The 25,472-nt window shown below is 34.0% G+C and overlaps 2 protein-coding genes across 3 annotated transcripts; one reads left to right on the forward strand and one right to left on the reverse strand.

The window, feature by feature from the left end:
- Positions 1-668: 668 nt before the first annotated feature.
- Positions 669-12,972, forward strand: LOC136269470 (uncharacterized). Its single transcript, XM_011441609.4, has 2 exons — positions 669-2,181; positions 7,796-12,972. The coding sequence occupies exon 2, from the start codon at positions 7,826-7,828 to the stop codon at positions 9,518-9,520; it is 1,695 nt and encodes a 564-aa protein (XP_011439911.3). The 5' UTR covers positions 669-2,181; positions 7,796-7,825; the 3' UTR covers positions 9,521-12,972.
- On the reverse strand, positions 8,567-23,978 carry LOC105337051 (von Willebrand factor A domain-containing protein 7). Of its 2 annotated transcripts, XM_066083937.1 has the most exons (21): positions 23,945-23,978; positions 23,378-23,541; positions 18,753-18,875; positions 18,418-18,600; positions 17,656-17,731; positions 17,275-17,354; positions 16,829-17,017; positions 16,342-16,569; positions 16,072-16,191; positions 15,807-15,974; positions 15,280-15,440; positions 14,998-15,163; positions 14,839-14,912; positions 14,457-14,610; positions 14,201-14,370; positions 13,790-13,901; positions 13,466-13,652; positions 13,110-13,179; positions 12,749-12,972; positions 12,340-12,499; positions 8,567-11,541 (listed from the first exon to the last, which is right to left on the reverse strand). In XM_066083937.1, the coding sequence occupies exons 2-21, from the start codon at positions 23,439-23,441 to the stop codon at positions 10,978-10,980; spliced, it is 3,273 nt and encodes a 1,090-aa protein (XP_065940009.1). In that variant the 5' UTR covers positions 23,442-23,541; positions 23,945-23,978; the 3' UTR covers positions 8,567-10,977. The 2 variants fall into 2 exon arrangements, with proteins under 2 accessions (XP_065940009.1, XP_034329492.2); XM_034473601.2 differs by lacking the exon at positions 23,945-23,978 and having other exon boundaries at positions 23,378-23,722.
- Positions 23,979-25,472: the final 1,494 nt, after the last annotated feature.

The following is a 25,472-nucleotide window of genomic DNA, read 5'->3' on the forward strand; positions in this document are numbered from 1 at the left end:
GAGCGTTTGGTTGAACGAGACTAGAGTTCAATATTGCTTGGATCCATACTTTTTTCGAGAAATATTTCTATTACTGGTACATAGTTTGATTGAATTAATTTTATCCCTATATATTATTTTAACATGATTCATATGGGGGTTTCTCGACATTCTTGTCGAAAAAGTCCAAAAAATTCATATTATAAAAATGTGCGTAATTCAAATTAGAAACTTGTCATGCAAAATAACATATCATTGATTTTAAAATAGATAAATATCGACAAAATCAACTCCCGTCAGTTCTTCAGTACTTTGATTTATATGTGCTGTGCTGTGCCTTAAATTGATAAATTCGTACCACGAGCCTGTTAGTTGGGATCGACTATAGTGGGGAAAAAGAAATCTTAGAAAGGGTCGTATTTTTTTTTACAATATCAAAGTTGATACCACAATATTCAGCATTTTGTTTTTCTGATATTAGTTTTTTTCCTTATCTGCAAACTGATTTACTGATATAAGACCATAAAGACATACCGTATCAAATTTTCACGATTTTGTATTTTCATAAACAATACCAAAATAAAAAATTCAATTAATATTATAGAATATTGCTTCCAACTAGTTGTACTGAAAAATTCAATCCTGAATTTCTTTCATACAGTTGTTATTGTAACAAGTCGAGCGGTCCTTGCCACAAAAGAAAAACACCGTTTTTCTAACACACAATCTATTCAGGATGGCAAAATATCAATATCACAACACAGACTAAGATGCTGACAATTTCAAACAATACAACCTGAAACCCGGGGCTATCACCGTTTTAAAAACTACTCGTCATAAAAATAAAGAAAATGCTACTTGTTCTCGTATCTGCAGGATTTGTCGTTCTCAAGCTCAATATCAACAATACACAGCGTATAAGAATTGTACTGAATAATAAATATTAAAAATGCATAAACTTGCGCCGATCCGGACAGCTAAACTCGACACACGCAGTCTAATTCTATCTTGGTAAAATCACACCCCCACCCCATTTCTACTAAGTATGCTAATTAAGTCCTCATAATTTCCAGTAAACTGTAAATAATCTAGTCAGTCTTATCCGGACACCCGGACAACTCGTTATTAAAATGAATAACCTATCTGAACTTATGAACTAAGAAAATCCGAACAACAATAATGCGGATTCCGAACAATCCGGACAACTCGTAATTCTAAACTTGAAACAGTTCAAATAAATATAACAGTTCCTTTTATAGACCACAACTAATAACTAGAACTATAACACTGGAAAGACTGGTCTACATGGTTGTTATACTATACGGATTCTGTCCGGACGACGAAGTCCTTATAAAAATTAGCATCGTCTACGACCAGGTTCATCTTGGTTATCTACCTTATATGGAGTTCTCAGAGGAGTGCTCAACTGAACGGGATGTGATCGAGTGATCAAGTGATACTGCTGCTGGAACTAGCCTATATTTATAAACTTCTCCAACCAATGAGTACTTGTCCTTTTCTGTCCGGACACTAACAACCAATCAAATATCTGTACGGATTTTGGACATTCCGGACAAGTTTCCTAATTTCCGAACAAGCATATTTAAATAATAAATAAACATTTTATTCCTATACAAAGCCTTGTCCGGATTAATTTAATTACACGGACACATATTTCTAAGTCAAAATACGCATATAGCTTTAATACACATCCTTGCGATATTTTACACTAAAGGAATTTTGAAATTAAGCGCCTTCTGAAGTAGTGCGCGTAGCGATATACTTGAATACGGAAGTTCGCTACGAGGACATAGTTCATCAATCGAGGTGACAGATAAAAGCAATCATCGATCATACTGAGGTAAAAATACGGAAAAATAGTGATCAGCATCTAAATACAATAATACATGATATAATAAGGCATACAACAATGTTGATAACACAAAAATAAGTGTCAGAATTAGTCTCGTTCAACCAGACGCTCGGCTGTCTCCGTAAATCTCCGACGAGCAGAGAGAGAAAAAAAATATCATCAGAAAATTATCGCCTTTGCGCCGTACTGTTCTCTAACCAATGAAAAATGCAAATTTTCACCCCAGAGGGTCACAAAAGAGAGGAAGTGAACAATCCGGAAACAGTAAATTATTTTAACTCTTTATACCAATAAGGAAGACGGTAATAAACACGCCATATTGGATTGAGGTTTGTATTTAATGATATTTTGACTTTAGCAAGAAAAAAAATCAATACTCTCAACGCGTTGTAAATGTAGACCTGTGGCTTTATAGTAGGGCGTTAGGCGAGGGGGATAGTATTTTGGACGCCCTTTTTAGACCAAATATCAAGCCAATCTGAATATCAGCCAAAATGAGGATGTAATTTTTTTTGCTAGGGAGGGGAGGGACGTTGAGTCTTTTTGAGACTTTTTCTGTATCTGCAGGCACGTAGCGCAGGAAAGAATTTTCTTACATTTACATACCAAATATTATTGAATTAGCATGGAGACCCAAGAGAAATTGAATTGACAATAAGGAAATAAACAGTGAAATTGAAGTAAAAATGTATACCCCCCCCCCCCCCCCCCGGTTTAGAATTTTCAGGTCCCCCACCCTTTTTTTTTTTGCTTGTCAAGATTTTTTGGATGAGTCTGCCCCCCCCCCCCACTTTCAAAAACGATGCTACGTGCCGGTGTAATGAAGAATAATGACCCCCGTAGAATAATGACCGGGGGTCATTTTTTGACGTAGAATAATGACCCCCCGGTCATTATTCTACGCAGAAAAATGACCCCCCGGTCATTATTCTACGTCGAAAAATGACCCCTTTGCCTGAAGAATAAGTGTCATTTTCATAAAAATGAGCACACTCCACATGAAGAAAAGTGACCCCTGTAGAATAATGACCCCCTTGTAGATTAAAGTTTTTCAGTATGTTTTTTAGTATTTGTGAAATAGTCTTTACATTATTGTAATTTTTACTGCTGCAGTTTACAGAAAGTAACAGAAATTATAATTCATATTCAAATAAACTTAAAGTGAAAGAAGGGGTATAGCTTAGAAAATAAAAATCCGTCCGTTATAACAAGACATTGACGTATTGCATCGGGGTATGGTTGTCATCTGAAAGGGGCATGGTCACGATTTTAGTCAAAAAAAAATTCCGATCTTAATGTTCACAATGCTTTAGTAAGGCATTTTAATAGGCAACAAATATTTGAGTGTCATTCGTTACATTTTGAATGTTGAAGTAAAATTCTAATTTTAGACCCAATGAATGTGTTAAACGTAAGGAACTGTTTATTTATGCTTAAAATGAAAAAGAAGATAGACAAATCAGCTTGAAAAAGATTTTTAACTGGTATATTGAACCTATGTAAACAACAACAGGGCACGAGCCTTGTTTACATGACAAAGAATTGTGAGCCCTGTATCTTGCTTATAACTTTACAACTGACCCTCAAATTTCATTTGATCAGTAGAAATACTTTCCTTAAGCAATGTAAATAATGAAAACAGAAAAATAGAATTTGACCAAATCGTGACCACGCCCCTTTAACAATTACATTTACATATATCTATGGTGTTCTGATAGGGCCACTCCGACCTTAATATAGGGCGAAGTTGCAAAGGCGATAGTGCGAAGGCGAAGGAGCAAAAGTGCGAAGATGCGACGACGAAGCGCGAAGATGTGATGCCTAAAGTGCGAAGGCGAAGGAGCGATACTACTTTCCCTTCCCAACTTCGCACTCTGGCCTTCGCATCTTCGCCTTCGCCTTTTTTGATTGCATTCAGCAAGTCTCGGTCGATTACATAGAATTTAATGCAGGCACCGTACTCACCAAGGCTTTTCGATTAATCCAGGCTATTATTGGTACGCATGCGTTAGGCCATCGCGCTTACTATGAATGTTTATAATGTGTACATGTGACATATATGTTTATCAGTGCTGGCTATGCCTAATCATTATATACTCCACACAAAATTTAATGTCCACCATAATGTGTACATACATGTATGCTCTTCCAGACTCCTATCACTTACCAGCCGTCTGTTTACCGTGAACCAAACACATGCAGTAACATTCTTATTTCATGATGCGACACTCCTTGCTTATGCATGGATCCAGGGGGGGGGGGGAGAGGGGGCCCGTCCCCCGGGAAAATTCAATATTAATTTTTTCACGCAGTAAAAGAGGAGAGGGGGTCCGGACCCTATCCCCCTGAATAATTTAATTTTATTAATTTTATAAAAATAAAATTTCCAAAATATGCCTCGGAACCCTTAAACGATAGAGAGCTCTGCAATTATAAAACATAGGTAATCAGAGATTACAAAGCTCACCGAGACGAGGCATCACCTTTTTGAGGCATCACCTTTAACCTTTATGAGACCACCTTTATCATATTATATGAAAACCATCCTTTATGATCTTGGATATTCATGGATTCTGTTTTGACATATTATCGTATATCATCTGTTAAAATTTTTTATGATAATCATATGATCAAATGTTAATGATAATCAATACAATTATATAAGATTAAAAATTGCATCCTATCATACCTACAATATATATCATATAATACCATAAAATACCGTACAAAAATTGTGAGACATGATATTGTAAAGTATGATATGACATTTTATTGTGTTATACATTATTGTATTTGATCAAATAATACAATATCATAAAACATAATACAATATAGTATTATATGAAACAATATCATATTGTAATAATACATCATAACATTGAAAACTGTGTTATTATATTGTATAATATAGTATGATATTGTATTGTATGATACTGTTTAATATTTGATAAATAATATGATATTGTATTATATGATACAATATAATTTGATACAACACTGCATCATATCAAAGGATTCAATATCATGGGATAAAATAAAATATTATATATTACAATTATATTGTACATATTGTATCATATGATACAATAATATATATTACAACATCATAAAATACAATTTCATGTAATATGATTATATATCATATTAACGAATATCATATAATACAATATCGTATGATACGATATTCGTTAATATGACAATATCATATATACAATTTCATTTGATATAATTCTATATTACAGAAACCAATATCATAATATACAATACTGTATAATACAATTTCATAGAATATACAATATTATATCATAGGATACAATATTATATATTGCAATATCAGATGTAATAGTTTAATGTGATTTAATTATTAATTAATAAAACAATATAATATTATACAATATTGTATCATAATATACAATACTATACAGAACAATATCATGATACAATATCATATCATAAAATATAAAAAAAAATATACAATATTATATCGTATCATATAACGTTTTACAATATAACATATGGTATTATATTGTATCCTTTTAAACAATAGTGTTTCATATCATACAATACTATATCATAGGAATCATGTTATATCATTTAACAACAACTACATGTATCTATCAAGCAGGTTTGAGTGAGGTAGGAGATTTCTTTAGCGTCCTTGATAATGGAGATCAGGCTCTGCATCTGAAGCAACCTCTGCATTTCATTTATAATATAGTTAAATCAACTATGCAAGCTATCATCTATAAAACATGTGACCTGTTCCAAAAACTAAACCTCATCCAGCATCCGTAACCTTTAGCTCAGATTCAGCATTGAAGCCTGTCAGGTGCATCAGTATCATAAGACACACCATCCATGCAAGTTTGGTGAAGTTAGGACCAGTAATAACTAAGATATCATCATCAGGGGCACCAGCAATTAAAACCTTTACCTCCTCAAGCATCCCCAACCTATGGCTCTGATTCAGCATCCATGCCTGTCAGGTGCATCTGTATCATAAGATTCACCATCCATTCAGGTTAGGTGAAGTAGTAATAGCTTCGATACAGGACATGCACCAAAAACTTTAACCAGCTCCGGACGCCAACGCCGGGAATATAGCATAAGCTCCCCTTGACTTCGTCTCGGTGAGCTAAAAAGGCGAAAGCGCGAAGTTGCAAAGGCAAAGAAGCGATAGTAGTATCACTTCTTCGCCTTCGTAACTTGGCACTTTCGTCTTCGCATCTTCGCGCTTCGCCGTCGCATCTTTTACATTCTTCCTATTGTTCATGAATTATACTTGCATTGAGGATTTCAACTATTTCAAACTGCTGGGTATGCAAGTGCATCACGCGGAATTAATGATAAAACCAAAAATATGAAAAGTTTACTCCAATGTTAGGCATTATAACCAAGCTGAAGTTAGTAGGCACTGACAGCAGCCATTACGCCAGTAGAGGTTAACAGCCAATAAGGAAAATCGTCAAAGTACTGAGAGAACTCGTACAGAAAATACATTTTACTTTATCGTCGGCATACTTTAGTAAGTTTAGTTAATATCAAGATGATTAATGCATCACTAGTTTGTATGAGCATTGGTAACTTTGGATACAATAAAGATCGTGTGATCAAAATCAAGGGGATATAAACCCCGAACATGGGGCCTAACCTCTTATCAACCCTTTTAGAAACAATCTTTTCTTATTATAATCGATCAGTGTTTATTATGTATTAAGATTTACTATAGTCAGGTACTCTTCACACATTTGCTCTAAAAGAATAAAGTCTATTCATGATTACAAATACAACATTACAACGAATGTTTAGAATATTGATGTTCATGTATCAAGTAGAAGAAAATAAAACTAATGCAAAGGATTTTTTAAAAATTACTTTCCTCAAGAAATGTAAATAAGAATAATTCATATTCCCACGTAACTTGTCCCCTTAGTCTTTTTCCATAAAGATATATATATGTATCATTCTAAGATTGACAATTCATTCACCAGTGAATATTGCTTATATTATTACAACAATTATTCTTTCATGATTATTGTTCGTTAATTATCACACAATATCCTCATTGTGTATGAATCTGTCTTTATTTGCGCCATTTCCCGCCGTATTTCGATGAGAGAAGTGACGTAACTGTTAACAATCAATTTGTGGCAATATAAGAGTGTTTTGTGTGTGCCTGCTACGAATATGCAAAACTAATATACAGCGATTTATTTACAAATTCGGTGTTTATAACTTCAAAAGCAGTTGAACAGAGTGAAAAATTAAGTAAATTTCAAAGTCATTTCTTGGATACGGTGTAACCAATTTCTATTCATGTTTACGGGGGGGGGGGGTCATTTTTCTATGGGGGTCATTTTTCTTCGTGTTAAACATGAAGAAAAATAACCCCTGGGTCTTTTTTCTTCAGAAAAATCCAATTATACTTCAACTAGGGGGGTCATTATTCTACGTCGAAAAATGACCCCCGGTCATTATTCTACGGGGGTCATTATTCTTCATTACACCGGATCTGTATGTAATGTGTTCCAATTATGCCCTTCCATTTAACTGTTTCTGATCAAAATTGCTTAAAATATTAAGAAAAAGATAGCAAAATAGTAAATTTTAATCAGACATCTCACTCCAACCATACAAACATTAAGAAAAAATTGGGGGTTTTTTTTGGGGGGGGGGGATATTTACTTAATCGCACTATGTACATTTAGTTTTGTGATTTAGTGTTCATTTTGTATTTTTTCATACCCCCACACCCCGCTTTGTATGCAATGTTTAAACAACCTTAACTACTTGTTCAATCAAACATAATGTAAAATGTTTAAAAATTACAAAACAGACAGTAACTCTGCGTACATGTATATAATGTACTTTGCACAAAAAATGACAGTTTATTGCTTTAAAAATATAAACCTAAACGGTTTTAGAAATTTGTTTATTTTTAAGGTTCTTCTGCAATAAGTAAGGTGTCTGACCATGGATTCTAGAGCTTGGCTTCAAGACGTGTTACGGTGTCGTCTCTGCGAGACCCCTGGTCCTCCTTTGCATTGTGATATTTGTCACATCCATCTGTGTAAAGCCTGTGTGAGGGAACATATCTCTGATCCATCTATAGAACACAAAGTAGTTTCATTTGAGAACCGTGGATTAACTACTTATTATCCTAAATGTCCAAAACATTCCACAAAACAATGTGAACTTCGTTCACAATGTATATCTTCTAGTGAACATGAACAGCACAGAAAATTTGACATTTTGGAAAGTATTGAACACAAAAAATCCATTATACAGAGAGATTTGCAAGAACTAGAGAAAACAATATATCCCAAATACCAAGAGATTGCCTCTACAATTCTAATGCAGAAAGCTGATCTAAATAAAAACACGCAGAAATTGACAACAGCAATCGACAAACATGGAGAAGCCCTGCACAGAGAAATAGACACCATAATACAGAAACTAAAAGTTGATCTCGGTGAAATGGACTCCAAACACCTGGATGTCCTTAAAAAAGAGGAAGATAAAATCAAACGCACCATTTCTGAAATCACGCAGAACATTGCAGATCTGAAGAAATCACTAAACTCTAATGATGCCAGCCTTGTCTCTGCCTACAAATCTAGGAATGCACAATTCAGAAGACCGCCTCCTAGACTCACTATTTCATTGCCGAGTTTTACCCCACAGAAGCTAAACAAAGAACAGCTTTTTCAACAGTTTGGTTTAATATCAAAAGTACCTTTTAAAACAGAGAAACCTGGCTGCACAATGAATTTTCCAGGTGCCGAGTCCTCCCTTCCAGACAGACCGCTCATTGATGAACCAAGGCTCATCGCCAATATAAACACCGAACAAATAGGATTATGTGGCGTGTCTTGTTTGAGGGATGATAAAATATGGGTTTGTGGTGATGGTGAGAATACAATAAGACTCTATGATCTCGGGGGAAATCTAGCGAAGTCAATCCCAACCAAGTCAGGTTACAAACCATCAGAAACGCATGTAACAGTTACAATGAGTGGGGATCTAGTTTACACTGATTTCAGAAACAGAACTGTGAACATAGTGAAGAATACACAGATACAGACCCTGATAAGACTACGAGGGTGGAAACCTCGCGATGTTTGTAGTACCTCCACTGGTGGCCTCCTGGTTTCTATGGACAGTGATGATTCGAGACAAGCAAAAGTCGGGCGTTACTCTGGCTCCACAGCGGTACAAAGTATTCAGTTCAATGACAAAGGACAACCACTCTTCTCATCTGCACTTGACGGTTCCTTTAGCTTTGACAAAGAAACATTAATATGTAACAACTCCAAATACATCAGCGAAAACAGGAACCTAGATGTCTGCGTCTCAGACTTAGTAGCCTGTGCAGTAGTGGTAGTCAATCAAGCCGGGAAACTTCGGTTTACCTACACTGGTTTTCCCACTACTACTAAGGGACAGTTTAAGCCATGTGGCATCACTACAGACAGCCAGAGTCGGATCCTGACAGCAGACTTTACCAACCAATGCATTCACATTCTGGATCAGGACGGACATTTCCTCCGCTACATTGACAACTGCCATTTACAGCGTCCACAGGATTTATGTGTGGACACCAAAGACAACCTCTTTATTGCTGAGTTCATAACAGGGAATGTGAAAATAATTCAATATCTAATGTAAACAAACTGTGCACATACATGTATGTATTAAAGTTTGCACTGTGTTTATAAATTTATATTTACATGTACCAAGTATAATTTCCTATAGTTCTAGGAAAGTTATAGTTAATTCATGGCTCTATAGAAACAGTCAGACTGAAATCTACACGTCCCATTTATCGATTGGTCGAAATCTACAGCGGCTGAAAGTGACAGGACTGAAATTGACACGCTCTTTTTATCGATTTGTCTGAACCTACAACAACCTAAGTAAAATCACGGACTGCACGAAATAATCATGATGATGCCAGACTCAAAGTCAGACTCACAGGAGAAGAATTTGCTTTTTCTATTAGCTAACGTATTTATGTACATTAACAGTAATTTAATTTATTAATTAGTTAAAGAAAGATTTTTTTTTATTGACATTTGTTCTTAATACAAGAAAGATGTTAATTTATGAAGGTAGCGATCATTGCAGGAAAAATATACAAAACCCGAATTTTAAGTTGATAGGTCTTGAAATAGCGGAGATGTACGTCATTGCAACTTTTAAAATCTTACATCAAACACACGCTACTTACATACAAAATTCCGATAAAATTCCTTAAATACTCCCCATACTGAACTTTTATTCTGCAACCACATTGATTCTGACAGGACCAGCCATTTTCACGTCTTCGACTGATTCTGACTGGACCATTAGGAATATTAACCAATGAAACTAAGTTTAACATTAGCGATCACAATGGCCGGTCTGGTCAGAAGTTGATGTGGCAGCAGAATAAAGGTTCAGTTTGGAGAGAATAATGACGTATATCTCCGCTATTTCAAGACCCATCAACTTAAAATTCGGCACGAGTGTATCTCAGACATTACTTTTCTGAAAAATACATGCATATTGCGATTGTTTTAAATATCAATTGATTTATAAGGCTTTTGAAGAGTTCGACCCCTTTCTTTATTTATGGTTACATTGAAATTAATGTTAAAACGGGCTTGGCCCCTGTGGATTCATATTGTATTCTTATGCAGCTATGTAATCATGTACGTAATTTTGTGTGTGTGTGTGTGTGTGTGTGTGTGTGTGTGTGTGTGTGTGTTATTCCTTTATTGGCGTATGTTCTTTTTACATCTACACTAAAATGATGGACGACTGGCATGTATCGATATCCTCCCTACTTTTTGTTATCACTAATTTTGTGTCATGGTCATGCAAGTAAAGGTGACAAACAATAAGAAATTCCTGAGGGTCAAACAGGTGCAATTACTACGTTTTTCTTCTCATTCTTTTTATTTTCTAGCATAAATGTTTAATTCATGGCTGTATTTCTTTATCAAAACAACAACATAATTGTAATTTCCTTTGAAGTAAATAAACAAATAATTCATCGACAATAATGAATTAAGGTCAATGAACAGGTAACTAAATTATAGGAAAGAGGTTGAAAGTAGAATAGATCTCTCGACAAAACTGATTTATAGAATGCCAGTTTCACGGATTTCCTTGTGTCCACGCCTGCCAGAAATCACTATTGTGTCATCTTCGTTGTTTGTTTGTTCGTTCGGGCAAACTGACGACTCTGAAACAACTTTTGTTTCAAAACATTTTTCTGGATCTTTCATCGGTGACTGCAACTTTTGAGTAGTTGCAGCTTCACTACTGGTGTCAGTTTCTTCGTTTACGTAATCTGAAAACTTTGAAGAACTCTTTTGTTTCTCAGCTGTTTTGGGTTCCTCCTTTTTGCAATAGGAGACATTCACTGAATTGCTGTCGTTCCCATCTTCGTTTTCGTTGATTCCAGGTGTAACATCAACAATGAGCAAATTCTGACGTTCAGACTGTATTTCGAGGTCTTCTGTAGTTTCCATTTCTTTCCTTTCTAGAGAACGGTAGTTTGATAACTCTACCGGAGTTTTTTGGCGACATCTTACTTTGACATTCCTGACTATGCAAACAATGATAGACATTAGTATTACTCCAAGAACACTAACTCCAATGGATATTCCAATGACTTTCGAATGTCCATCTTGGGTAGCTGGCTAAAATAAGTGAAGAATGTAAATTATTAGATACCGTGCCAAACATCTATACAAAGACTAATAAACTATAATGGTAAATTGTAATCAAAAGTACTAGTGATATAATGATACCACAGTTGGAAATGCTCAAGTATCTGCAGTCTAGATATATTGTCATTTTTAACTGTCGATATGGTTTTTTTTATTCCCCCTTCGAAGAAGTAAGGGCATATTGCTATGCTGCTGTCTGTCGGTCGGTGGGTCGATCTGTCAGTCGGTCGTTTGGTCCACCAACAGTTTCCGTTCATTTACTTCGCAAGGGATGCACATATTGAAATGAAATTTGGTATACAGGTTAATCATAATAATATATAAGTCAAGTTCGATTCTGGATACGATCGAGCATTTTTCGACAGAGTTATGCCCCTTGGACGTAGAACAATTCCAACTATTTGAAGTTTCCGTTTATTTTCTTTGCAGAGGATGCACTTATTGAAATGAAATTTAATATATAGTTTTATCATAATAATATCTAGGTCAAGTTTAATTTTGGGTACGTTCAAGCATTTTTTGAAAGAGTTATGTGCCTTAAACGTAGAAAAATTTCAATTATTTGTAGTTTCCGTTAATTTTTTTTGCAGATGTTTCCAAGGGAGGGGGCATAAGTGTTTTCCAAACATCTCTGGTTTTTTTTAGAATTGCTTTGACTAATTACGTTGCCTGTTTAGCAAGTGCTGATACATGTACTTTGAAAAAAAAAATTATATATATATATAATACTGAAATTATCATGATATAAATATCTGCTGTTGCCCTTACGTGTGAAGATGTGATTTCTTTGAGTGTTGTCAGTTCTTCTGTTGTGGTGTGGTATTGCACAATGGTCAGTGGTTGTTTAGAGAGTGTAAAGCTGCATTGGTCGAAAAACCCGTCCTTATCGATGATGGATAAAACGACAGTTTGAATACAGCAATGGCCACTAAAAAAAGTGTGGTGAAGGAGGTATCAATCCATATTGTTTGTAATGTAATAAAACGATAGTTTGAATACAACAATGACTTACGGCAGAATGATTGTAAAATAGGTATCAATAATCCACAGTACTTTTGTTTTTGTTTATTTTCAACATCACGTAATTCATTTGTTTAGGAAGTCTTGCTCAAAAGTTTATAATATTAATATTATTTCAAGTTGTGTACTCTTCTTATAAGTCAAACATTGTGTTTACCTTATCAATATAGGTACAGAGAAGTTTGAGTCTGTTAGATTCATATGATCTAGAATAACATTGTCGGTAGATACTCTAATGAGTGATTCCCTGATGGTCGCCGAGGAAACTTGTACCGACCCGTTCCATTTATAGAAGGTGCAATTTCCTGTATTAAGCGCCTCTGTAGGACAAATCTTTGGATATTCAGTGACAATGCAGTGTGCTGTTCGTGAGTCCATAACCTTTAGAAAAAGAACTGAAGTTAAAACACACGCTCAAGAGAAATAAAATGGTTATTAGGTTGAAAAAAAAAAGTGTTTAGAAAATATTACGTCAACTAAAACAGATGTAAATGTAACTGAATTGATAATAAACTCACAAAATATCGTCTTTTCTCTGTTTGAATAATTCCTGTGTAGTTTTCAAGAGTAACCAAAAAGTCTAATGTTCTGTAATGAATGGATAAGTATCGCAATTTAGAAAAATATCAATATTAACGTATAAAATTAGTATAAAGACACTGACTCTCCAAAAAAACTGTAGCAAAACACGATTGTGTGACTATTACCGGTATGACTCGCTTGCTGTATCAGGTAAAAAAGGGAATATAAACGTTCAGTAAAATTTTCTTGACATACAAGCCAAAAAAAATAACAAAAACAAAACAACGGGTATGTGCACTCAATAATACAGATAGAAGTAAAAGATAAATTATGAATAGATTTATGATCTTACAAAGTTTGTAAGGATGTCGGGGTTATCGTGATTATACCACCATAAACCTTTCCGCCATCTAAACTACCTCGTTGAACACTGATGTCGGAATAGCCATCAGTAATCGTGATGACAAAATCAAGTAGGTCTTCACCGATGTTTGTAAGGGAGAAAGTTATGTTGCTAGCATCATGAAGTCGCAAATCTCCTAAAAGTAATTCATGCAGAATTGTAGTGCATTATGTAAAACGAATGTCATCAATCCAGTAAAATAATTGGGATCTTAAATAAGTTAGATGCAGGCGAAATTTTTCAAATACCTCTCTACTTTGCTCTAGTGCTTACCCAGAAGAGGAGATATATGAAGTTGGACGGATACCGGCAAAATAAATAAAGGTCTTGTTCGCAAAAAATGATTCCCTTGATCATCCGTTCCTCGTATTTGCACATAGCTTGACTAAAATAAAAATACAATTGACATTACAAGATTTATAAACGTTAAAATACGTTAAAAGCACATTCCCATTTTTGATTTTTTAAAAATTAAGAATGTATAGTCAGATTTTCACAAAATTATGATTATTGTAAGTTTTTAACTTTTTATGATGCAGTATATCTCAGTAATTTTTACGTTAGTAAATCTCATCATAAGAGTTTTATCTGACAAGCATATATCGAGATTTTTTTGATAAACCAAGAGAGTCAGACATCCTTGATAGAAAGAAAGACAAATGTTGGTGCCATGTTAATGTTTACCCTATTATATGGAGTGAACTCCCCAATATAGCGAGCAATCTCCATCAAATACATTCTAGAAACAAAAATTTCCGTAACATCATTCCCGTTTTCATCCAATAAAGCCACACTTGTACATGTGGACTTTGTACCCAAGTTTTCAATATCAACAGCAACGGAATAAATTTTGCCTGTAGCAAAAGAAATTGATAATGAAATGGATAAAATTATCAATTTAAGATATGAGAAAAAGGATGAAAATGGTGAAAAATTGTACCTTCAATAGGATTTCCTGATAGGTGATAGGAATTACCATCTGTGCTAGTTTCTAAAATAGTTGCTGTGAAATCCAATGCACTTTGAGCTGTAACGTTTATGACCCAAGAGTAAGCGGATTTTTTCTCCAGTTTCCATTGTCCTGGCTGAGGATTCTTTTGATATGTAATTGTGAAAGTATACAAAGGTATTAAAAATTGGATTATTCATTAATACAATACGGAAGATTGCATATTATCTTTTCTGCTGTTATGTATATGTTTGCTTATATTGCTCACAAATACGCAGATAGTTATAATTGCTAAGTCTCAGTATTGAGAATACATGTACATAAAAACATAACATTGACTATCTTTAGGAAAAGTACACTAAAACGCACTTACCTTTACCGATATCGTCAAGACGTTGTTCGAAAGATCACTTTTTTCATTTTTTAGCGAAAACGAAACATTCGTACCTGAAATTATAATGTTAAATTGAGCTTTGGTTATTATATATTATTCAGCTGGATATAAAATTTCTTTAAAAAAAAACCCCATTACCATTTGGATAATAACACACCAACTCAGACAGGGAGAAGACATTTTTGACCATTATCTCCAGGCTCCTAATGTAATCATCTACTGGTATGAAGATTTTGCCGTCGTGTGTGGACGTTGCTTGTATCTCAAACCATGTAACAAAAGCGTTGGAAGATGGAAATGTGTCCTTAAACATGAATCAAATAATTGTTTGGTTGTTGAATCTTGTAAATACAGTTGCCTTATATATAACAGTGATCATGAACGTCTTTATCAAATGTGGAATTAAGTCCATTTGTGTACCTTTATTTCTTTCTCTACAATTTCTCCAACATTGGCTGTTGTCGTCTCATAAACCTTCCCGCCTGTTGCATTTGCAATCGCTTCAAAAACACTTAAACTCGACCTTCTCACTCGGTGAAACTGAAAACCACCACCACGGTTTACAGACAGGTAATACTGTCCTTAAATATATAGAAATTTACATTTGTCAAAATCGTTAAAAGACAGGATTACTTATTTAAAACAATGTCAGCATAAAATAAAACATAGAACTTTGCGTGGATAATGTGAAATCACTTGTCTTCAATCTGACATAAATTCACATATTCGCATTATCCCCCTTTTATCTCTGACTACTGCCAAATTATTTTTTCAATTTCTATTGTTAGGCATATCAACAGTAATCCAAAATTAAACCGTTAAACATAAAATAATGCTGATTACATGTAATCAATATTATCTTGCGTGAATAATAAATTTTATAACAATCAAAATTGTGTTCAGTTAAAATATATACATGTATATATATAATCCCAGAGTATTCTTACCATCAGCACCCCTTTTTATTCTCCGGGAACAATTATCATTAAGAAAGGCAATAAGTTTTAAACTTTTGGTCTTCAGTCCATTAATAACATCTTGCTTCAAGTAAATATCTTTGGCGTCAGCACCAGTAACGAAGTAAATGTTGGAATTATTGTTAGACATTTCTATGCCTGCAAAACACCCAAAATCCACGTTGCTCAAAATTGTTGATCATCAGATTGATACTGTGACAGACTATTAATTTTTCATGATTCACTTTATTTTTACCTTTCAGTATTCCCGTCATGGCATATTCCGCACAACCATCTCCTCCACTCACAGTGATCTCGTCAAGCCATTTTAACATAATTTGGAAGACAGTTGTGCTTTTCGTGGTCGTCAAATTTGCTGTCGGACATTTGTTTTAAGATATAAGTAAAGAGTTATGTCATGTTTTACATTTTGAAATACATGGGTGGCAGTAAATGCAAAAAATATAGAAGTTATATGAGACTACTTCAAATATGAGTAAGAATGTAAATGGGGAATAATACAAACCTTGGTCTGAAAATGTTACCAAAACGTATTTCCTCGGAAGAAAATTGGAGGCTTTGGCCTCATGCAATATATTCTTAGTAGCAATTTTGACTTTCTCAATGTCGTAGCTGATGGAGCCAGCGACTTCAATAACAAAAGTAAGTGACGTCTTCACTATTTCTTCTCTCGAGTGAATGCCAAATATATCTCGGAAAACATCTGGACCTACTAGCTTCAGAAGTCCTCTATCTAAACTCAAAATAATTTTAACAGGACATTGCAATTTGAAACTTTAAAATTGTCATACTTGCATGTTTTGATTTCAGATTGCTCGTAGTGCACATTTTAAGATCATTTCCATCGAAATTTGAATTTATTTAAATCATGCATTAAACGTATGATATCATTACAGTTGATATTTAACAAATCTCACTATTTGGTAAACTGTGTATTTAAAAAAAAATGTTAATTGAGGTGACATTTATATTATTTGATTAAGCAATTTAACCTGCATCAACTAAGTAGTACACCGTAGCTTTAACTGCTGCTTCTGCTGCGACAATGTGAAGATGGCTGTGAGGTGTCTCGTGTTGGTTAGAGCTTTCTTTAAAGGTACCACCAATAGCTTTCAAATTTCGACTGGCATCTCGTGTTCCATGACTGCATTTACTACCACTTTCATTACTGAGGCTATTAACTAAGATAAAATTAATGGAACATTCATTTGGTTTACAAAAAAAACAAAACTACTAGATTCGATGTCAACCAATATATTAACCCACAAAGTTTTTTTTCAATAATACATGTATCTACGAATAAGACTTTTTTTTCCATTGAAACATTTAAGCCACTGGTTAAATTGTCAATGTATATTTCAATACAAAAGTATTTGGAATTTTAGAAATTGAATAAAATGTAAACAAATCATCAATATGTAATAAATTGGAACCTCACTCGGTTTCGTCACGTTTTGTACCGATCGGTGGCCACTATTCAAGTTTAAACCAACAGTGTTGTTTTCAAAATTTTTCATTCTGTTAAAAAATGAAGAAAAAAGTTACATCGACACATTACTGTGATGAAGAAGTATAAAGTTGCTGTTTATCAAATATCAATCACACTTGAAATATAAGTTTGAAATATAAGTTGTTTTTTTTCCAATAATTTATTTATCAATATTTAATGCCTACAAATATGTAACAATTTTGACAATCCATACAAGTCATTTAACGAACATTTCTTTTGACGTTTCTAACATACCCAAATGGAACCCCTTTTTATATCTTGCTAGCTAGATAATGAAGAGGTTATCAATATTTTCGGTGAAATTATTACCCATTTACATATCTACAGTTAATGCACGTTTTGTCCCTAAGGCCAGCAACTGCAGCCAAGCTAACATTGTCTTGACCTGTAACAACAACGACAATGTTACAAGCGTATGGAACAAGCTGAAAACTTCCTGCAAACTTGTAAGTTAAATAATGCTTTATGTCAGTACGAAATTGATTATAACAAATGAAGAAAAACGAATTTGTAACGCGGTTTACATTGTACAGTTTAAGAACAGCTCTTAACAAAATGTCGATTTCACTTGACACGAATATACCATGTTTATATGTTCCTCTTGTTACGAAAATTTTTTTACAAGAGGCCCACTTCCTTTGCTCATTTGGCTAGTGAAATATTCATTCTAGATAAGTAAAAAAAGAATTGTACACAGTGAACTCTACTATATGTTTAAATAAAAAAGCGAAAAACCACGGCCGATTCAAGATGGAAGTAACAAATGTAATTTCTACCTTGAACTAAGTATTCATATAAGTATTATCCAATCCATTTTAAAAATAAAAATATGATGCAACATTCCTCAAAACAGTCATGTAAACTTTAGATTTTGGAAAAATTCTTTCACAAAGCAAGCAACATTTTATCTAAGATGCATCTTTTTGATAAATTTCGATCAAAAGTAAGTCAGAAACAACTGTTATATCGTGGCAGATTTAATAACCAAGGGATAACAGTCCCTAAGGTTTGAGAGAAAACAATAATCTTTACGGTCAATGAGTATTGAAGTCAAAGTGTTATTGTTTTTACCAAAATCTTTGTAGATTGTGTTTCCATGAAGATCAATCCAGTTTGTATTTCTGTAAAATTCCTGTATAATATACAGAATTGTTGCCACTAGTTCTCGAATGAACGAGATATTGGCTTTCACTATCGTTTTGTTGCGTGATAAATCTTTTATCTTACTTCGTATGTTCTTAATTAAGAAGTGACCTGTAAAGAAAAAAAGCCAAATAGCAGTCAACTCAATCATGCCACCAGCTGTGCCCGTTTATTTTTGTTCACCTTATACATGTAACTACTTTTCTCAGTTCTTTTCATAAGATGTTGGAAACACACTAACAGCATTGCAATAGACCTCATACCTATTTGAATTTGTTCTCCATAGACGTGAAAAAATGATTTATCTGCTTTGTCTCTTTGAACAATGCTTTCGTATCCGCTTATTTCGTGAATAATCTTCGTAAATTGTTGTTTAGATTCTTGATCTAAAACACAAAAATGTATAATTACATATTCAGTAGTATGATGGCATGGACTTTGGCTCTATATATTGACCTAAGTACAATATTTTGCAGAAAATATCTGATTTAATTGGATATAAACAGTATGAAAATACAAACCACTTGCAATTACGCCAGGTTAAAGGACGTTTAGGGAAGTTCTTCCAAGAAAAGCTTGGAAAAGTGTATGTAGGACATTCATGTCCTTTCCATTGTATCATTGGGGCACTGTACATTGAAAAGAAATGTACCCTGTGTCTTCTGTCTCAGATAACAGTAAAATATTTTTTGTATCACATTTGAGAACATATTACTTTGAAATAATTCGTGCATTTCATAGTATGGTGTGTTGTTAAATATAATAAACATTGGTTGTTTATTTGTTATACTCTGTCCCAAGATATTTTGGATTCACGTTTGGTTTAATTGTTTGATATTTATAAATACCTCAGGATTCAAACGACGTTCATTCAAAAGTATGAAAAATTTCCAAGATTTCTCAGTCAAAACGCCCCTGTTAGCTTATCAGGTTTCAATACAATGCTAAAAAATGTGATGTCTACGGAGGTTTTGCATTGCAGCAAGCCCGGATGATAACGTTGAAATATTGTGCGATGTATTCCGAGTGTATTCCGAATGGAGAAAAGATGTAAACATTCCCCATTATAAATCTCCGTAAGGAATCTGTTTTCGTTCCTGTCAATTTTTCCGAGTGAAAGATGATAATGTGTCAATGAAATTATCTTGGAAAATATCTCTTTCAACTATTTCAATTGCACTTCTTTCACAGGTAAGTGTGTTTTTATTAAAAATCGTCCAAATGTGCAGCAGAAATATTTTGGGACAGACTATAGTTTTTTTGTTTAATTGTTTTCAAATTTATGTCATTTAAATGTTTTGTATTCAGTGAAAATGTGTTAGAAAACTCGTCAAAGAAATTTATTTGCGTAAAGACTTAAATAGATTATTCAATTATTCATTTCAATTCAATGAATCATACAGGGTTAAAGTTGATATAACTATAATTACGAAGTTAGATTGCTATCACATCTGTTGCTCATTTAAAACTGATTAGGGTCTTCCGTCTTCAGCGGAAGACCCTAGTTTCTTTTTCACTTTTCTTCTTATTATTAATTTTTCTTACAAATTTTGTGCACGCGAGATCTCGAAAACTACTCAATTGATTTTCATAAAACTTTCAGATCTTATAGATGATGATATGAACTGTATTGCAAATTTTTTTATTGATGACGTCACTTCCGGTTTTGAGATATAGTCGTTTTATCGATTTTCAGAGGGGTATTTTGTCGGCAGTACTCCTCTTAGACTATAGCAGATATAAACTTGAAATTTTCAGCGATGGTAGACGGAAGACTGAAAATGTGCATGAAGGTTTAAATTCATTTCGATCGCAAAAAGCGTCGAAGCTCGCCTGGACCCGAAAATTGAGATTAGACAAACGTCATAATTTTTTCTGGTTTTCTTTAATTATCTCTTTTCTGAAAAATATTTTGTTAAGACATGTAATGTAAAAAAAGTTTCTATTTACAGGACATTTTCTTTGAAATCAAGAAAAAGGGGCTGGTCCCTCAAATAAGGGGACGAAAGGGCTCTAAAGTCTCTAATCTGTAGCCCTTTTCTGAGAGATATTTTTTGAAATGTTAAAGAAGCAAATATGTTTATCTCACAGTTATGTATCCAAGCAATGTAATGATTTTGTCATGTATTACGTAATTAAGGGTTTTTTGGGGGCCAAAAGTCCAAAATTTCGATCTCCCATATCTCAGAAAGGAAAAATATTTTGTAATGCAATACAGAGGAAAAGTAGTTCAAATTAATGTTCTTAACAATATGCAACCTTCAAATTTTGTTAAACGGCCCTTATAAGGAGATAAATGATCCGCTCCTAAAACCTTCTTTCTCATATATCTCCAAAATGGTAACGAATTTCTAAACACTTGTTGAACAAAATTTGTTTAGAATTAAATGACCTTTCATTTAATATGTAGAAAAATGGGCTGGCCCCTCGAATAAGGGGACCAAAGGGCTCTAAGGTCTTTAATCTGTAGCCCTTAACTGAGACACATTTTGTGAAAGTTATAGAAGCTAATATGTTTATCTCACAGTTATGCATCCAAACAATGTAATGATTTCGTAATTAAAGGTTTTTAGGGACAAAAAGTCCCAAATTTTGATCACCCATATCTCAGAAAGGAAAAAATATTTTGAAATGCAATACAGAGGAAAATTTGTTCTTAATCATATGCAACCTTCAAAATTTCGCCAAACGGCCTCTATAAGGAGATAAGGGATCAGCCCCTAAAACCTTCTTTCTCATATATCTCCAGAACGCTAACGAATTTTTAAACACTTGTTTTTGACAAAATGTTTTCAGAATTAAATGTCCTTTCATTTGATTCCAAGAAAAAGGGGCTGTTCCCTTTAATTAGGGGATCAAAGAGCTATAAAATCTTTTATCTATAGCCCTTTAATGAGAGCCATTTTGTGAAAGGTTATGAATGCTAGATTAGGTATAACACGTTTCTATATCCTTACAATATAATGATTTTCTCTTGCGTTACTCAATTTGGGTTTTTAGGGACCAGATGTAAACAAAATTAATCTTTTCAATTTTAATTGGAAGAAATTCAAGCATGTAAAAAAGCAATGTAATAGAACTTATAAAAAGCGTTGCAATAAAGCATTAGTACTTCACTCCTTTTTCCATATCATGTTTTGTTGTCGAAAATCAAAGTAGATGATGTCATATTTTCTTCTAAAAATCGGACGGAAGACCTCCTCGTTGCTCGCAACGAGATTGTGTCTAGTTTTTATTCTTTTTTTGTCTTACAAATTTTGTGCAGGCGATTTCTCGAAGATGGCTCATTCGATTTTCTTCAAATTTTAAGGGTTGATGTGTCGGCATTTGAACTTTGTACCACCGTTTCAATTTTTTGATAACCACTTCCGGTCGGAAGTTATCGTCCGCTTACGATTTTTAAAAGTCAATTTTGTCGGCTAGAGATCCAAAAAATGAATAAAGATATAGGGCTGAAATTTTCAGTGAGGATAAACATCAATTTTACCTGTTGCAACATGGTCATAAAAACGTCCGCCGTCACTTCCGGTCCTCACCGGAAGGAAAGATAAAAAATCGGTTTTTTGAACTTTTTGCTTTTTATGTATTTTTCTAACGGGTTGATAGAGACTCTTTTACTGATTCAGAACATGTTATTTGTTTTATAATCGATTGATGTGTTCCCGAGATATTAAGCATCAAAGACCTGAAGCGAGAGTCTGAGTAGCTCAGTCTTAAGAGTCGTGGACATGTGCCCAGGCGACCCGGGTTCAAGCTTCGGGTGCCGAAATTTTTTCCCCTAATTTTTTGAGTTGATTAACAATTTTGTCTTAAAAGTGAAGGATTTTATCTCATTGACTCAAAAATCGGACGGAAGACCCACTCGTTGCTCGCAACGAGAACGATCTAGTTGAATATATTGTTTCTTTGAAGAAAGGCTGATTAAAGAAATGTGAGCTTGGCAGCAAATGACAGAAAGATGAAAAGAACAATATTGTACATAACTAACAAATTAAAGATATCCAGGCCATTACACAAATATACATACTACGTATACTTTGACATTGAATTTTGACTTACAATTTACCCTTTGGTGTTCTTCCGCGATGAGTGAGCTACATGTGGCAAAGAAAGATTTAAACATAATCAATTCAAGGATTTTGTTTCAAAGATCTGCGACCATGACCTAAAAACTTGGTTTTAGATCACTGCACATTGCACATCCTCTACTCACGAGCACCAGAAATCTAATCCGTTACAAACTCAGAGAATTGATAAGCAACATAAAACATGTGCTGTATCTCCTTAATGTCTAAAGTACATTATGAAACTCTAACGAACTTCAGTCTTAAATACACATGTGCTGATACAAAGGACTTCAGATAGCCTCTGCTTATTAATCATGACCATGCATATTATTTATTATTATTGATTTTCTTTCAATTCTGTCCCATGGTATTTCTGTAATTCAAAATAACATACTGATTATCTGCAAAACGTGAATAAATGGGTTTTTTTCTATTTTAAATCATGCACTAATGACAAAAGGCCATGCTTCTTATGTCAACATTTTTTTTAACCCATATAGTTTAAAAACGGCTAGGTGCAAACTGTCAACAGACGGAGCCATGTTAATTGATTTAGAATAAGCAGTAAACTTGAACAGCGGAAATTGTAAAATTGGAAGGAATGCTGGTAGAATAGATATAATTAACAATTGAAACGAATGAAATATTCCCTTACAGTCTTAAAATAAACTAAACACTTGCAATCCAACTATCGTTAGGTTACTTTTTCAAGTATCACGTTATGTTATCAATTCGTTTCATTATTGACAAGATTCTCATTTCATTTTTACAATTTAGACTGACAGATAATGCGTAAAATTTATCCTATTCTAGTGTCTTACCTGTGCCAAAATATTCAAAAACTTTCAGGCCTGGCGATTTCCTTGTGTCATTGACAAGCTGCATTCTGTCCAGAAAAGTTGCAGTTGTTATGTAAATGGCCTCCAATGTAATGACACCGTGTGACTCAGTTCCAGTGTCCTTTAAAAAGTCATTTGCTGGGAAACTAGACGTAGAAATAACGAAGAGACAAATGATCAAAAAAGAAATTGACATGGCTAGTTCTTTTCCGAGCAAACGAAAAACAAACATATTATGTCGTCTAATCTTGGAGAGGTTTTTTCATCCTTTGATAAAGAGGCTAACGTTTTCAACACAGTGACGCATCGCATACAAGGCGCATTGTAGAGTTATTCAAGCGCTTAAAAGACCTTGTTTCAAGTTTGAAGACCGAATTTTTCTAAATTCCCTATTTTAAAGAAAGGTATAACAGTATAAACTTAAAACAAGAATGACATATTTTTTTTCATTGTTAATTACGTCATGGTAACTATCACAGATACATGTACCAGCCTGTTTCAATCAAAAAATAATACTGACATTAAACTACTAATGATACAGTCTATTACCTAAGGCAAGTGTATGACAGTATGAAAGTTGTTGTGCCGGTGTAATGAAGAATAATGACCCCCGTAGAATAATGACCGGGGGTCATTTCTCTACGTAGAATAATGACCCCCCGGTCATTATTCTACGCCGAAAAATGACTCCCCGGTCATTTTTCTACGTAGAAAAATGACCCCTTTGCCTGAAGAATAAGTGTCATTTTCATAAAAATGAGCACACTCCACATGAAGAAAAGTGACCCCTATAGAATAATGACCCCCTTGTAGATTAAAGTTTTTCAGTATATTTTTTTTATTATTTGTGAAATAGTCTTTACACTATTGTAATTTTTACTGCTGCAGTTTACAGAAAGTAACAGAAATCATAATTCATATTCAAATAAACTTAAAGTGAAAGAAGGGGTATATCTTAGAAAATAAAAATCCTTCCGTTATAACAAGATATTGACGTATTGCATCGGGGTATGGTTGTCATCTTAACAATTACAATCACATATATCTATGGCCATGGTGTTCCGATAGGGCCACTTCGACCTAAGTTGCAAAGGCGATAGTGCGAAGGCGAAGGAGCAAAAGTGCGAAGATGCGACGATGAAGCGCGAAGATGTGATGCCTAAAGTGCGAAGGCGTAGGAGCGATAATACTATCGTTCCTTCCCAACTTGCACTCTGGCCTTCGCATCATCGCACTCTCGCCTTCGCCTTTTTTGATTGCATTCAGCAAGTCTCAGTCGATTACATAGATTTTAATACAGGCACCGTACTCGCAAAGGTTTTCCGATTAATCCATGCTATTATTGGTACGCATGCGCTAGGCCATCGCGCTTTCTATGAATGTTTATAAATATATTAATGTGTATATGTGACATATATGTTTACCAGTGCTGGCTATGTCTAAACATTATCTACTCCACACAAAATTAATTGTCCGCCACAATGAGTACATATGCACTTCTAGACTAATTGTATTTGATCAAATAATAGAATATCATAAAACAATATAGTATTATATGAAACAATATCATATTGCGATAATACATCATAACATTGAAACATATGATATTATATTGTATATTTAAGCATTGAATCATTATTTTTTGAAAGATGTGGTCTCATAACTGCAACGGTGTGCGCATACAAATTGTATAACGGAATGGCCACTGGAACAGCCGAAATATGCTGACAAAAATAGTGCACAGCGATTTAAATTATAATAACACATATTTATTTTTATTTCTGTAATTTAATGTATTTACTCTAAGAAATTAATCAATTGAATTCATTTAAATGTCAAAATATATTTACATCAATGAAATATTTATCAGCGTTAGTATAATATCAGGTCGTTATCTGGTTTGAAGTCGCGAGAAGAGTCAGTTCTTGTTCTTCGAGAAATACTGAAGGAATACTTAATGTATTCATACGCACCAGATTTGGTAATTAGGTCTTCTATGTTGTGCGTAAATATAATTTGATACAACATTGTATCATATAAATGATACAATATCATGGGATAGAGTAAAATATTATAT

The sequence above is a fragment of the Magallana gigas genome, chromosome 5, assembly GCF_963853765.1.
Source record: "Magallana gigas chromosome 5, xbMagGiga1.1, whole genome shotgun sequence".
Taxonomy (NCBI): Eukaryota; Metazoa; Mollusca; class Bivalvia; order Ostreida; family Ostreidae; genus Magallana; species Magallana gigas.

Excerpts from the sequence above, each read along its gene's own strand:
- LOC136269470 (XM_011441609.4), top strand. The coding sequence starts at position 7,826 with ATGGATTCTAGAGCTTGGCTTCAAGACGTGTTACGGTGTCGTCTCTGC.
- LOC105337051 (XM_034473601.2), bottom strand. The coding sequence starts at position 23,627 with ATGTTTGTTTTTCGTTTGCTCGGAAAAGAACTAGCCATGTCAATTTCT. Across the intron at positions 15,164-15,279 it reads TTGTAGAGAAAGAAATAAAG|GACACATTTCCATCTTCCAA; the intron begins GTACACAAATGG and ends TTCATGTTTAAG. Across the intron at positions 14,611-14,838 it reads TCTTGACGATATCGGTAAAG|AATCCTCAGCCAGGACAATG; the intron begins GTAAGTGCGTTT and ends ACATATCAAAAG.